Source organism: Aegilops tauschii, chromosome 4, assembly GCF_002575655.3.
Source record: "Aegilops tauschii subsp. strangulata cultivar AL8/78 chromosome 4, Aet v6.0, whole genome shotgun sequence".
Lineage (NCBI taxonomy): Eukaryota > Viridiplantae > Streptophyta > Magnoliopsida > Poales > Poaceae > Aegilops > Aegilops tauschii.
In genome coordinates this window covers 76,823,527-76,839,999 of record NC_053038.3, presented here as the reverse complement: position 1 = coordinate 76,839,999, position 16,473 = coordinate 76,823,527, and the positions used below count along the sequence as shown (strand labels likewise).

Sequence of the window (16,473 nt, the reverse complement as noted above, 5' to 3'; positions counted from 1 at the left end):
AATCAAGAGCAGGCAAGCTAGCAAGCAAGTTTCTAGGTAGTCTTCTAGTGATTAAATTGACGGTTCTAAGATTACGGATGATGTCAATAGACTCATCAAGGGTAGGATGCAAGGGGTCAACAAGACGCGCACAAGGAGTAGTAATGTACTTGTTCAAGTGATATTCATTGAAAATCTCAAGCATCTCATTTTTTCACTCATCAAAGAACTCTCCATCAAGTATAGGTACTCTATGTCTAAGACTCCCCAACATAGACTCATCCATCTTCCTCCAATTGTGATTAAACCAAAGCAATGGAGACCAATGCTCTGATACCAATTGAAAGGATCGAGAAGAGGTGTCTAGAGGGGGGTGATTAGACCCTCAACAAAGAAAAGTAGCAGTTTTTAATTTCTTCAAGTTAAGGTGGAGTTTTAGCACAAGTTTAAACATTCACAATACATTTCAAGCAAGCATGGCAAGAGTATATGAGAAGCGAAAGTAAAGCATGCAAGTTGCAAGAATGTAAAGGGATGGGATTGGAGTATGCAAACGCAATTGGAGACACAGAGATTTTTGGCGTGGTTCCGATAGGTGGTGCTATCATACATCCACGTTGATGGAGACTTCAACCCACGAAGGGTAACGGCTATGCGAGTCCATGGAGGGCTCCACCCATGAAGGGTCCACGAAGAAGCAACCTTGTCTATCCCACCATGGCCATCGCCCACGAAGGACTTGCCTCACTAGGGTAGATCTTCACGAAGTAGGCGATCTCCTTACCCGTACAAACTCCTTGGTTCAACTCCACAATATTGACGGAGGCTCCCAAGTGACACCTAACCAATCTAGGAGACACCACTCTCCAAAAGGTAATAGATGGTGTGTTGATGATGAACTCCTTGCTCTTGTGCTTCAAATGATAGTATCCCCAACACTCAACTCTCTCTCACAGATTTGGATTTGGTGGAAAGATGATTTGAGTGGAAAGCAACTTGGGGAAGGCTAGAGATCAAGATTCTTGTGGTTGGAATGGAATATCTTGGTCTCAACACATGAGTAGGTGGTTCTCTCTCAGAAAATGTATGTTGGAAGTGTAGGCACGTTCTGATGGCTCTCTCCATGAATGAAGAGTGGGTGAAGGGGTATATATAGCCTCCACACAAAATCTAGCCGTTACACACAAATCACCAAACTCGGTGGGACCCAATCGTTAAACTCGGTCAGACTGACATGGTTCAAAAAGTGAAGGTTAGGATTTTCGGTGGGATTGATATGATCAACTCGGTGGGACCGATGTGCTAGGGTTAGGGTAACACCTCAACTCGGTTTGATCGATTACACAAACTTGGTGGGACCGATTTTGGTAATAAGCAAAACAGAGAGTTGGTCAAGCAAACTCGGTGGGACCGATTGCATATCTCGGTGAGACCGAAATAGTTGCAACAGGCAACAGAGAGTTTGCAAGCCCATCTCGGTGAGACCGAGATCCCATCGGTGAGACCGGATTGATTAGGGTTTCTGGCACTGGCTACGTCAAATGAACTCGGTGGCGCCGGATAGATCAAATTGGTGGGGCCGAGTTTGACTTTTGGGTTTAGGAAAAATGTGGAATGAGAAAGTGGTTGAGGGTTTTGGAGCATATCACTAAGCACTTTGAGCAAGCAAGCCATTAAGCAACACCTCATCCCCTTTTAATAGTATTGGCTTTCCTATGGACTCAATGTGATCTTGGATCACTAAAAATAGAAAATGTAGAGTCCTGAGCTTTTGCCAATCTTCTTTTCTTAGCATCTTGAAGGGGTTCCACATCCTCTTGTCCATGCCACTCCACTGTTGAACTCATCTGAAATATACTAGGTAAAAGTATTAGTCCAACAAGAGATATGTTGACATTAATCACCAAAATCACCCAGGGAGCACTTGTGCTTTAAATTGTACAAACGGGGTATCCCGTGCTACACGAGCTGCAGATCAAGCCAAACAGAAACCAATAGCTGCCACCAAACAAGCAGAGACAACCCTACTTGTTGCAACACCTTCCACAGTACCACCAGCTGCACGAGTTACTCGTTCGGCAACTCAGCTAGCAGCATGTTCCCAAGCTCCCTTGCCACCTGACACTACTTCCGAAGCACTCTTGACACAAGACAAGTTGGCAAGATTAGATGAACTTTGTGAGCTTCAACAACAAGAAGGTAGTTGCTGGAGTCAAGTTACAGTTGCATGCTTCTTTATATGTAGTCTCATAGTTTGATGTACACTAACACTTCCTATGTTCGTTGTTGGACTAGCACCTAGGCGCAAGAGGAAACAAACATCAGGGATAATGCTCGATAGGTTAACTAAATTTAGACGAGGAAGAATGGAGATCCGTTTTGAGGCAGGTTTAAAAAGGCCACGTGATGCTACAGAGTCAGCCAAGTTAGTATCAGAGGCAGCGGCTGCCGTTAGGTGTCATGTACGTATCCTCCCAACATGGATTCAGTACAGGAATGACAATGACGAAACCCAGTTCAACACCTTCCTCGACCATTTATCTATAAGTATGGTTATGTATGGAAACTAGTAATATCGTCTTGCTCTATCCCATACTTTCTAGGTTGCTGATAATGAGACTCCCATAATTTTGAACAGATGAGGTTCAAGTTGGATAGCCAAGATGATGCAACCAGACAAGGTTGCACCCATGTTTTCAAGTCTGCTCTGTGACAGTATCGGTATAACTTGAGGAAAACTCACTTTGAAGGCAAGGCTAACAGTGAACTTGCCCAAATGTCTCCAGTGGAAAATATATCGGATGAAGACTGGCGAGGCTCGTTAAACACTGGTCTGATCCAAAGTATCAGGTACATTATATATATGTGATCGGATCACATGTTGAACTCCTATTTACGCATGTGCCTCACAAATCTATCTTCTTGTAGGTGAACTGTTTAAAGGACAAGGCCAACCGTACGAAAGTGAAATTCCAACAGACGACGGGATCTCATAGCTATATTGCACACTGCGAGGCTCTTGTAATTAGCTGTTGTTTCACTCTTTTCGCTGTACCATATTATCAGATCCATATTGACTTGTTCCAAATGCAGAGGAAAGCCCGCAAGGACCAAAAAGTACCTGAACCAAATGCTGTGGAAATCTTCAAGGACTATCACACCGGCAAGATGAAGGGCATGACTACACCAGTCAAAGCCATTGTTGTAAGTCCTTAATCCTCATGCCTTTCAACTACTACATACTCTGACTTGTGCATTGAACTGCATGGTTTGCAGCCAATGTCTATTACTCTTTTCAATTTTATACACAATTGTCTTAGTGTATCATTGCACCTTACAAGGTTTAAAAGAGAGGAGTGATGTTCCTTTGATCTTGATCTGTAATCTAGTTCCGTGCTGGACTTGCCCACACAACGTTACAATTGTCTGTTCTCAGTTGTTTTGTGATATGAATGATGTCATACTATGCTTACCATATTATAAACTTTGTCTCTTTATCCTTAGTTGTCAATACAATGTGAAGAAATAGATAATACATTAGCCATGGTATATGGTCATATGTTTGGAACCTAGTTTTATTATGTACTTTGCAGTAAAATACAACTAATATTTTACATGGGTTCACTTCTGTTATAGACCAAAGCTATTTTATTTGGTTTTGCTGCCTCCTTAATATCTTCTATTCTGGTACTACTAATGTAAAAACTCAACTTTTCAGCAAGCTATGGAAAAAATGGTGGAACCGCCACCTTCTAAAGGTGACGAGGCAACTATAACCGCAATGTCACCTCTTGCTGCAGTGGGTTAGTACCTGTCCACTAACAGTGCCAAAAGCACGTTCCTGCGTAATACTGGGTTGGTTGTTAAGGCAATCTCGTCCAAACTGCCTCATGTTCAAGATATGCAAGCTCAAAACAATGTTATATCTGCGCTCCAGACACAAGTCCATTCCCTAACAGAGACCCTTTGTGAAACAAGGACAGCCATTGTTTGATGTCGTCAAGATATGCATGGTTTTGAAACCAGACTATCAGGCATTTTCTATGTTGTTCAGGAGTCTAGGACAAATGAAGGCAAAGGTTATGGTGCTCCATCGGACAATACAGCATGAAAACGTAACAGTCAGGTCAAATGAACTGAGCTTTTGAACTTCTGGTGGTGCATTTATCTGTCACACTATTAACTTTTATGCCAACCTTCCTTTTGTTTTATGGTTGTAATTTGTTTTGTTGCGATACAAAATTTGTTCGTAACATGCAGCCACTGGCTGAACAAAACAGCAAGCCATTTTTGTATAGTGTAGGGTGTTCCCTATATTTGCACTGGTGGCAAACTTTGATGCCCAGTGGATGTAATCTGTGCAATCACCTTAATAGCCTAGCATTAGTTTTAGGCTTATTTATTTCCTATTCTTCCTTTTCCCTGGTTTGCTAGTGGCCGCAACAACCATGGGACATATACGGACTGTGGTAACCTTGACCCTGCTACAGGCCGTAGGATCCATGGGCCTCCTACGGGCCGTCGGATAAATGGGCCTCCAACGGGCCATAGAATCGGTGGGCCTCGGACCGTCGGATAAATGGGTCCACATGGGCCGTAAACGGGCGTAATTCGTATCGGCCCAGCACAGTAACGGGCCGTTAACAGGCTGGAGGACAACAAAGGCTTAATTCTGTCACAGGCATAACGGGTCGTTAATGGGCCAAAATATAGGATGGGCTGGAAACAGCGCAACGGGTTAATAGGCCACAAACGGGCCAATTCTAGCCACGGGCCGAATTTGGCCCATTAGGGGAACATGCCAGTAATGGGCTGGAAGTAACCGTGGGCCGGAAAGGAGCCCAAGAACGTATGGGCCGTCAGTAGGCTGAAAGCTAACACGGGCTGGAAACATCCCATGTGAATAATGGGTCGTTAATGGGTACAAAAAAATTTACTGTCCATTATGGGCTAGAGTCACCGTGGGCCACTAAAGGGCCCAAAGATACGAAAGGCCTCATATGGGCCAAAAGACATCGTGGGCCATACATGGGCCAAAAGTGAAACAGGCTGGTGTTATATTCGACGGCCCACATGACATTGTTGTGCCGATTTTGGGAAGGCCCTAACGGGCCGTAAAATGGGCTATTTGCGAACAGACGGTTAACAGGCTTTTCATGGGCTGGCCCGCTAACTTTTGACCAAGTCAAACGGGTCGGCCTTTGTAAGCTAAATGGGCCACTGGTGGGCCGTCGCACGTGTCGACATACCATAGGCGCCAATCTGACCCAATGACGAGCTGACACGTGTTTCCTTCGAGCAATGAGAATTTTACACATGGAAAATCCCCATTGGTCCGGGTTGTTAACGGGTTATCGGATCCAAAACCGGACCTGATAGCTTAACGGCGACCCGTTACGGTGGATGCCACCTGTCGGTTACCCTTGACGAAAGCACTTCCATGACGCGTCATTTATCGTCATGGAAGTGAACACTTCCGTGATGATAATTTTGGTATTGTCATGGAACACTTCTACGATAGCACATGTATGACTATCTTGATTAAGTCATAAATCGTCATGAATGTACATACATGACGGAAAAGGTGACCTACTGTGACAAACACGTATCATCACGGAAGCGTATTTTTTCGTAGTGTTATTAGAGCATTGTCCCATGTGAGGAAATGATGATGGAATCTATGATTCCCTCACAAGTTGGGATGAGACTCTGGACTTAAAAAAATATCCCAAAGAGCCCAAACAAAAAAAGGAGGCCAAAGATCCCAAAATAAAAATGAGAGAAAAGGAGAGAAGGGACAATGTTACTATCCTTTTACCGCACTTGTGCTTCAAAGTAGCACCATGTTCTTCATGATAGAGAGTCTCCTATGTTGTCACTTCCATATACTAGTGGAAATTTTTCATTTTAGAACTTGGCTTGTATATTCCAATGATGGGCTTCCTCAAATTGCCCTAGGTCTTCGTGAGCAAGCAAGTTGGATGCACACCCACTTAGTCTCTTTTCGAGCTTTCATACACTTATAGCTCTAGTGCATCTGTTGTATGGCAATCCCTACTCACTCACATTGATATCTATTGATGGGCATCTCCATAGCCTGGTAATACGCCTAGTTGATGTGAGACTTTCTCCTTTTTGTCTTCTTCACAACCACCATATTCTATTCCTCCTATAGTGCTATATCCATGACTCACGCTCACGAGTCTACAAGGGAAATTTGCTGGTGTCCTACAAAACTCTGCGCTTGGAGGCCCAACACGAGTCTACAAGAAGAAGGTTGTGCAGTAGACATCAGCCAGCGGGCAACACGTACACGCCCTATGATTCGTAATTGGCGAGCATCGGCCAGCTCGTTGAATCTGTCTCTTGAGATGCTCCCACAGCCGCGTCTCCTCTCTCATTCCTTTCTTGTTAGAGCATCTCAACTCGCGCCCCCAACAGGCCCCCAGGGCGTTTTTTTCGCGTTGGCGCCGAAAACCCCCAGTCGCGCCCCCAGGACTCTGAAATCCACCGGCTTGGCTCATTTTTAGCCTGGCGATCCCAGGCCGAACCCAACGCACTGGGGGCGCTTGGGGGCTCCAACAGAAGGAAAAACCGCGCCTGGGCCACCACTGTCAGGCGGAAAAGCATCTTAGCTTCCAGATTCGCCCCCGCGCGCATGCCCTTCCGCCACTGTGCCGATCCTGGCACGCCTACTGCTACTTCTTGAGCTTGCGTTGGTTTTTCCCTTGAAGAGGAAACGGTGATGCAACAAAGTAGAGTAAGTATTTCCCTCAGTTTTGAGAGCCAAGGTATCAATCCAGACAAAGAACAAGTCACTGAATACCTGCACAAACAAACAACAACTTGCACCCAACGTGATAAAGGGGTTGTCAATCCCTTCACGGTTACTTGCAAAGGTGAGATCTGATAGAGATAGATAAACGGTAAAGTAAATATTTTTGTTATTTTTGGTTTATAGATCGGAAAGTAAATGATTGCAAAATAGTAGATTGGAAACTAATATGATGGAAACTAGAACTTTTATGATGGAAAATAGACCCGGGGGCCATAGGTTTCACTAGTGGCTTCTCTCAAGATAGAAAATATTACGGTGGGTGAACAAATTACTGCCGAGCAACTGATAGAAAAGCGCAAAGTTATGACGATATCTAAGGCAATGATCATGAATATAGGCATCACGTCCGTGTCAAGTAGACCAAAACGATTCTGCATCTACTACTATTACTCCACACATCGACCGCTATCCAACATGCATCTAGAGTATTAAGTTCATAAAGAACGGAGTAACACATTAAGCAAGATGACATGATGTAGAGGAATAACTCAAGCAATATGATGAAAACCCCATCTTTTTATTCTCGATGGCAACAATACAATACGTGCCTTGCTGCCCCTACTGTCACTGGGAAAGGACACCGCAAGATTGAACCCAAAGCTAAGAACTTCTCCCATTGCAAGAAAAACCAATCTAGTTGGCCAAACCAAATCGATAGTTCGAAGAGACTTGCAAAGATATCAAATCATGCATGTAAGAATTCAAAGAAGATTCAAATAATATTAATAGATAAGCTGATCATAAATCCACAATTCATCGGATCTCGGCAAACACACCGCAAAAAGTATTACATCGAATAGATCTCCAAGAACATCAAGGAGAACATGGTATTGAGAATCAAAGAGAGAGAAGAAGCCATCTAGCTACTAGCTATGGATCCGTAGGTCTGTGGTAAACTACTCACGCTTCACCGGAAGGGCAATGGTGTTGATGTAGAATCCCTCCGTGATCGAATCCCCCTCCGGCGGGTCGCCGAAAAAGGCCCCTAGATGGGATCTCACGGGTACAGAAGGTTGCGGCAGTGGAAAAGTGTTTTCGTGGCCTTCTTTGTTGGTTTTGGGATATATGAGAATATATAGGCGAAGAAACTAGGTCGGTGGAGTCACGAGGGGCCCACAAGGGTGGGGGCATGCCCTACCCCCTGGGCGCGCCCTCCATCCTTGTGGCCACCTCGTGGCTTCTCTGACTTGCACTCCAAGTCCTCTGGATGTCTTCTGGTCCAAGAAAAATCATCGCGAAAGTTTTATTCCGTTTGGACTCCCTTTGGAATTCCTTTTCTGTGAAACTCTAAAACAAGGGAAAACATAAACTGGCACTAGGCTCTAGGTTAATAGGTTAGTCCCAAAAATAATGTAAAATAGCATATTAATGTATATAAAACATCCAAAACAGATAATATAATAGCATGGAACAATCAAAAATTATAGATACGTTGGAGACGTATCAAGCATCCCCAAGCTTAATTCCCGCTCGTCCTCGAGTAGGTAAATGATAAAAATAGAATTTTTGATGTGGAATGCTACCTAACATATTTATCCATGTAATTTATTTTATTGTGGCATGAATGTTTAGATCCGTGTGAGCAAAAAAAGTTTAATATTGACATAAAAACAATAATACTTCAAGCATACTAACAAGGCAATTGTGTCTTCTCAAAATAACATGGCCAAAGAAAGCTTATTCCTACAAAATCATATAGCCTGGCTATGCTCCATCTTCATCACACAAAATATTTAAATCATGCACAACTGTGGCACCCTGGCTCGGAGCAACCGGTTTACCATGCATTGCCAGCCCAGAGACCATGTCTTCTGGCAACACACAACATCTTGGTACAGAAAACAACCGCTTTATTGATGCTAGCAGATCATAGTTTATATTACAACAGGTGGCGAGGCCAAGCGGCACACATGGTGCGGCTGAACAATATGTACATTATTTAGTGAACATAAAGGGGCCTCGATCATAACAACTACGCGGCAGCGGAACAACGTCGTAGCAGAACTCCATAGCACAGGGACACCGATGTGGACACGATCTAGACTCAGACAGCACTCCTTTCCAATGAGACTTTCCTGAAATCTGGCATGACACCAGGTCAGTACATTGAATGTACTTGCAAGCTCACAACAAGCATAAACATAATGACAAACAATATCATGATATTTAACCAATTGTTTAATAATGCAACAATATATCCAACATGATGTGATCATGCTCTTGTGATAAAAGTCCCTCGGACTTGCTTACCAACGGTGATCGCTCTTGGATCACAAGCGGACCAACCTCCTGGTCTTAAATCGGGTTACCTCATAACCAAAAGGTGATCTTTCCGGTGATCACAACCACGACCAACACTTGGTCTCAAACGGTGATCTTTCCGGCGATCACAACCATGACCAACACTTGGTCTCCAACATCAAGATGGTCTACCCACCATCATCAACAGTGCAAAGTTCATAACTTAGTGTGCAAAATTTATTAAATGTTGACCCATGGTGTGACCTACTTTCGAGCGTGTCCGTAACCGTGGACTCGGCTATCGATAGATTTAATACACTCTGCAGAGGTAGCGCATTGTACCCACACCACGGAACCCATGGCCTCGCACTCCCATTTGGGTGGACCAACAGCATTCCGACGAAATCCCTCCATTGCCATGACACTCTCTCGGCCACTCCGACCCACTCCCCACTGGGCTAGTCCTGGGTGGCCCCGTGTCTACCAAAGACACCAACGGCCACCGTCGTGGCCAAACATAAACAGTCCCAAACGGGGACAAGGTACCATAACATCAACAACGGGCACACAAGGTTATGTCTGCTTACCGGGCCATGGTACGGCACGCCCATACCCTTCCCTCGTTGGAGGAACCGACCAGAGGCATGACAACGGACCGTATAAAGGCCTTCCCATAAAGGCAAATGTGGTTGCACTGGGAAAAACTCGATTCAGTGGCACCATGACCCGGTCAACGATATATTCAAGTTGAGTTATTGTCAGGTTCAACTTAAAGTGAAAGTAACCGGTGTCATAATATGCCATGAAATGTAGCACTAATATATATGCATCATATATCATCATAAATAACTGGGTCAACTATATCCACACTAAGCATAAACATCACAACTCATAACACTTCTCTGATTATGATTAATCATCACTTTAAATAGAATCTTTACTTAGCAAATTTATCATTTTCCTCCTCTAAGAAAATAACTCAAAATAATTACTTATATCCATAACCATATTACTTCTTCATAACAACTATTTCTTCTAGTTATTTAACCAACTTAGTTAGCTTCAAACTTTCTGTAAACTAAGCATATTAACTTAAACAAGCAACCAACAGAATATAAATAATATAATAGTGATTTAAATGCATGGATTAAATCATTCATTCAAGTTGAAAAATCACAAATATTGTAATGGCACCATGAAAATGTTGTTGTGGCTTGCCTTAGCGCAGATGAGGTTCACAATCCTCCTGGCGATCCTCAAGACAAGCTTCACTTTCTGAAAATATTTATAAACACAAAAAGAAAACATCAAGAACCCTTCTGAAATTCACCAGAAAATCTAGACAGCAGAGTAAAATCTCATTGTTGGTGAGTTGCTAGATTTCTTCATAAAGAACACAATGCAAAAAGAATCAATTCATTTGGACTTATGCTTAAAAAGTTTTGGCTGTTTGAAGCTCTCTGGACAAAATTAAATTTGAATTTAAATAAAAACAGAACTGGGGGGTGACGTCGAAGGCGTAAACCTCGCGGGCGCCACCACTCGTACCGCTTCGCGCGCGTACAGAGTGGCTGACTAGCGGGCCCCACTAGTCAGGTGAGGGGGAGGGGGAAAGGGAAACAGAGGACGGTGAGGCTTCGCCGGAGCACATGCCGGCGAGGAGAGCTTCTTGGCCAGAACGAGAGGGAGGGATCGAAAGAGAAGATGGAGGCGCACCTTCCCGTACCCGTAGATTAGCTAGGGGTGCTCGGACAGTGTCGGAAACAGCCTCTCCAGCAGCGACAGGAAGCAGAGGTCGCCGGAGATGAAGACGACGGCGACTAGAGGCGACACCAGGGGCTCCAACCGGGCGGAACGGCACCACCGAGGCACGGCGGAGGCCCTGGAAGGGTGGCCCGAGCCTGGGAGGGGCTGGAGCCACGGAGACGACCCGAGGGGATCACCCGCGAGCTCGAGCTCGGGGACGGCGGCCCGCGGCCTGCCCGGCCGGGCTACGGCTTTCTACTAGATCGTGGAGTGTGTGGGAGGAGTGGATGATGCTCGAGGAGGCTGGGGAGGGCTCTATTTATAGCCGAGCTTTGAGAGGGGGTCGAGCTCCGCCGGAGGACACCTGGACACGGCGCCCGGCGACGAACAGCGTTAGTGAGTGAGGGGGAAGGCGACGCAGCTCACGCGGAACTGTGGGCGAGCGGAGACGAGCACAGGGGCGAGAGGGTGGTGACGAACACAGTGCGCAACGCATTGTTGCATTGGCCGGACCGCGCCCGTGCTCGCTGCGGCGAGCTCCGGCGTCGGCGATCGCCAGGAGGGAGTTAAGAAGATCGGGACGATGATTTTGGCGAGGTTTGGCAAGTTTAGGCAGTCGGGGAAGTGAGCACGCGATCAACAGAGAGCTCGGGCGCGTCGCAGTAGAATAGATTTAGAGGCCGACCTAAGCCCAAACTTCATGTCTGGCATGTAGTTCGTGGTAGTTTTAGAGGTTACCACACTTTGGTTTGGACTCAGACGCAATAGAATAGATTTCAACTTCCTGGTAAGTTTCTGGTCAGTAACTTTGAGAGTTTACTGTGGTCAAACTACTGGGAGTTGGGAGCTGGGCTTTGGAGGTTAGCAATCATCTACTAAGGTGATGATGCACAAGAAAAATCAGCCACAATGGATCAAGTAAAATGGTAGTTGCTGTAGAAACTACCATTTCTGTCCAGAACAGAAAATATTTTCTATAGCAAAAATATTCCAAAAAGTGATGAAATATTTTTGCTCAGGAAGGTGCCCTAGGGTTCAAACAATATTTGTGAATTTTCTAAGATTTTTGTGGGCAAGAAAAATTGGGGTTGCTTTGGAGCACACTGAGCTAGCTAGGGTTTAAGAGAGGGAAATGAATATTTTTCCTTTAAGAAAATATTCAAAATATTATTTTGAGGTGAACCAGAGAGAAAATGAAAGTTAGAGAGGGAAATGAGGCACTTGGGTGAAAGTCAAGGGATACCCAAGTGTTTAAGTCCATATGAAAAGATTCAAAACTCCAGATTTCAAAACCAAATCAAATGAAAATCAGACAAAGGGAAGAGGGCAAAAAACCAGGCTGTCACAAACCTCCCCCACTTAGGATGAATCTCGTACTTGAGATTCGGTTGCTTGGGAAAACCATTCTGGATAATGTGCCTTTAGAAATTCTTCTCGTTCCCAAGTTGATTCTGCCTCTGTGTGATGCTCCCACTGAACTTTGTAAAATTTCCTTGCTTTACTATGAGTGACCCTTTCCATCTGATCCAAGATTCTGACCGGTCTCTCTTCATATGTTAAATCCTTTTCCAACTCTATTTCAGGCATAGCAGTCTTTTTCTCAGGCGGTGATATGCATCGCCTCAGTTGTGAAACATGAAACACATTGTGCACTTCCGAAAATTCAGGGGGTAGTTCCAACTGATATGCAACAGTACCCACTCTGGACATAACTGGAAGTGGACCAATAAATCTGGGTGCCAACTTTCCATGAGTCTGGAATCTCTTGACTCCTTTCATAGGAGTGACTCAGAGATATACGTGTTCTCCGGGTTCAAAATTGATATGTCAGTGCTTTGCATCATAATAACTCTTTTGCCGCGATTTGGCCAATTGCAATCTGTCTCAGATTTCCTTAACTTGCTTCTCAGCTTCCATCATGAGATCTGTTCCAAAAATACAGCTATCTCTAGTTTGAGACCAATTTAAAGGAGTGCGGCACTTACGGCCATACAAAGCCTCATACGGTGACATCTTTAGACTGGTCTGGAAGCTGTTGTTATAAAAGAGAACTGGGCATGCGGCAAGCAGTCTTCCCATTTAGGTCCTTGGGCCAAAGCACAGGCTCGTAGCATATCTTCAAGTATTTGGTTTACCCGCTCAGTCTATCCATCAGTCTGAGGATGATAAGTGGTACTATATTTTAGCGTTGTCCCCAAGGATTGATGGAGACGTGACCAAAAAGCGGAGGTAAAAAGTGACCCTCGGTCAGAAGTGATTGTTCGGGGTACTCCATGCAGACTGACTATTCTGGATACATACAGTTGTGCAAGTTGATCCGCTCGATATGTGGTTCTGATCGGGATAAAGTGAGCCACCTTGGTTAAGGTGTCCACTATGACCCATATCGCATCATTGCCTCACCGAGTCTTAGGTAGCCCTGTGATAAAATCCATGCAAACATCATCCCATTTCCCATGTGAAACTGGCAGCGGTTGGAGAAGTCCGGCTGGCTTCTGATGCTCTGCCTTCACCTTGTTTCATATGTCGCATCAGGCCACAAAATAGGCAATGTCTTTCTTCATTCCATCCCACCAGAATATTTGTCGAAGGTCTTCATACATTTTAGTACCTCCAAGGTGAATAGAATATGAAGATTCGTGTGCTTCCGACAGGATTTTCTTCTTTAAATCCACCTGACTGGGTACACAAATCCTTCCACGGAATCGGAGGGTACCAAATTGATCCTTTGAAAAATCTGAAGTCTGTCCTGCTACCATACTCTTGGCACGTTTCTGCAGGACGGTGTCAGCTGGCTGGGCCTTGCAGATCTCTTCCTCAAGTGTAGGTGCAACTTCCAAAATATTAGCAAGACCAGCATCAACTATGACCAGGTTGAGCTGAGAAATCTCCTCTTGAAGTTCAGGAGGCAAGGATTTCAATGTGACATTTAGGCTGACAGGCTTTCGACTGAGTGCATCGGCAACCACGTTGGCCTTACCTGGGTGGTAATTTATTCCAAGATCATAATCCTTGACTAACTCGAGCCATCTTCGTTGACGGAGATTTAAATCTGGCTGAGTAAATATATATTTGAGACTTTTGTGGTCGGTAAAAATTTGGCACCTCTTCCCGATGTGGTAGTGTCTCCAAATTTTTTGAGCATGAACCACCGCGGCCAATTCCAGATCATGAGTAGGATAATTTCCCTCGTGGGGTCGTAGCTGTCGTGATGCATATGCTACTACCTTGCCGTCTTGCATAAGTACGCATCCAAGGCCTTGTCTGGAGGCGTCACAGTACACATCAAAACTGCGGTAGATATCTGGAAGTGTCAGCACAGGTGCGGTCGTCAGCCGTATCTTTAGCTCATTGAAAATTTTCTCATAGTCCTTAGTCCATTCAAACTTCTTATCCTTTTTGAGCAGCTCCGTCATGGGTTTAGCAATCTTGGAAAACCCTTCAATGAAACGACGGTAGTATTCGGCTAATCCAAGAAAACTCCGGATCTGTGATACGGTTGTGGGTGGCAACCAATCGAGCACATCCTTTACTTTGCTCGAGTCCACGGATATACCTTCGGCGGATAGCAAATGTCCAAGAAATCCAACTTGCTTGAGCCAAAACTCGCATTTACTGAATTTGGCGTATAACTGATGGTCGCGGAGTCGTTGTAGCACTGCTCGGAGGTGTTCTTTGTGATCTTCTTCACTTTTTGAGTATATAAGTATGTCATCGATAAAGACTACCACGAACTTATCGAGGAAGTCCATGAATACTTTGTTCATCATATGCATGAAGAAGGCAGGGGCATTGGTGAGACCAAAGGACATAACTTTATATTCATAAAGACCGTACCGAGTGGTGAATGCGGTCTTAGGAATATCTTCCTTTTTAATCTTGAGCTGATGATATCCTGTCCTTAAATCAATCTTGGAGAATACCTTGGCCCCACTGAGCTGATCAAACAAGTCATCAATCCTTGGCAGTGGATATTTATTTTTTATGGTGACATCATTCAGCTGACGGTAATCCACACACATGCAGAGGCTGCCATCCTTCTTATCCACGAAGATAGCAGGTGATCCTCATGGTGAAGAGCTGGGACGGATATATCCTTTCTGGAGCATTTCATCAAGCTGTTTCTTTAGCTCCACTAATTCTGATGAAGGCATCCGGTAATACTTCTTGTATAACGGTGCGGTTCCGGGCACAAGATCTATTGCAAACTCAAGCTCTCGATCTGGTGGCATGCATGGCAGTTCTTTTGGAAATACATCAGGAAATTCACTGACCCACAGGAATTAATTCCAACTCACCAGCCACAACGGTGAAGACCATTTCTTTCTTGGGTATGCTTCTGCGAGCATAGAATTTGGTAGCCTGCCCCTTCTGACTGGTCAAAGTGACTTCTCGGGTTGCGCAATTTATGCATATTTGATATTGGGTCAACCAATTCATACCCAAGATAACATCCAACTTTACAGACTCAATGATTATCAAGGAGGTTGGAAAACAGACTCCGTTGATATTGATTTCCAGATTACGGCAGACCAGATTGCTCTTGATTAAGGATCCCGGGGTTTGTACCAGCATATTCTTGCCCAAAAGTGAACAAGGAAATTTGTTTTGGGCAACAAAACTCCGAGAAATAAAGGAGTGGGAAGCCCCAGAGTCAAATAAAATTACGGCAGGTATGTTATTAACAGAAAACATACCAATGACGACTTCGGGGTTCTCTTGGGCTTCATCTGTGGAGGGGTGATGAACGTGCCCCGTGATGTTTTGCTGGTTCGGGCATGACTCCATAAAGTTGACTTGTGGCCTAATTAGTGCACTTGCCTTGCCGTTCTTGGGACACTGTCTGGCATAATGTCCGGTTTGCCCACAACTGAAGCAAGAATTGTTGCGCTGGCGCTCCTCGTGCATTGGGTTGGTCACGACATTCTTGACTTGGGTGGTGGTCTTGTTAACATTCTGTTGCCAATTGGGCTTGTATTCCACCTGAGTATGCTGCCAGGTACGAGCCTTTTGCACTGGCTGCCCTTCCTTCCTTGGCTCGAACTTGCGCTTGTGATCGTTATTAGCAGGCATATTGTCCGATACGAGCTTGTGCTCCCTTTCAGCAATGAAAGCCTTGTTCACCAAAGTTTGGAAATCTGGGAAATCAAACATACTGAGGGTACACCGGAGTTGCGGGTTTAATCCCCCAAGAAACCTGTCAATCTTTCTTTCTTCGGTGGCCACGTCATAAAGGGAGTAACGGTCCAAATGATTGAACTTTTGCAAATATTCACCAATAGACTGATTGCCTTGGAAGAGCGCGAGAAATTCACGCTGCTTAACCTTCATAATTCCAGTAGGAATATGATATTTCCGGAACTGATCCTTGAATTTTGCCCAAGTGATTTCTTCATCAGTGGGCCACATGGCTTTTGTATTTTCCCACCATATGGCAGCAGCGCCTTCAAGATAATGAGTTGCAAATGGAACTTTATCATCTTCTTCAGTATGAGCAATCTCAAGCTTCCTCTCAATGGTTAGCAACCAATCGTCTGCATCCAAGGGATCAATAACCTGACTAAAACTAGGAGGCTTGGTCCTCTGAAAATCTGATAGCTCGGAGTGATGACCATTCTGATTTCCATTCTGTCCAACCACAGCTCGCACACTTCTTAATATTTCAATCA

General features: G+C 44.7%; 1 protein-coding gene across 1 annotated transcript; it reads right to left on the bottom strand.

The window, feature by feature from the left end:
* Positions 1 to 12,688: 12,688 nt before the first annotated feature.
* LOC141021668 (uncharacterized) lies at positions 12,689 to 16,213 on the bottom strand. Its single transcript, XM_073497520.1, has 3 exons — positions 15,808 to 16,213; positions 15,622 to 15,735; positions 12,689 to 12,729 (listed from the first exon to the last, which is right to left on the bottom strand). Exons 1-3 carry the CDS (start codon positions 16,211 to 16,213, stop codon positions 12,689 to 12,691), a joined length of 561 nt encoding a protein of 186 aa, XP_073353621.1.
* Between the last annotated feature and the right edge of the window lie 260 nt (positions 16,214 to 16,473).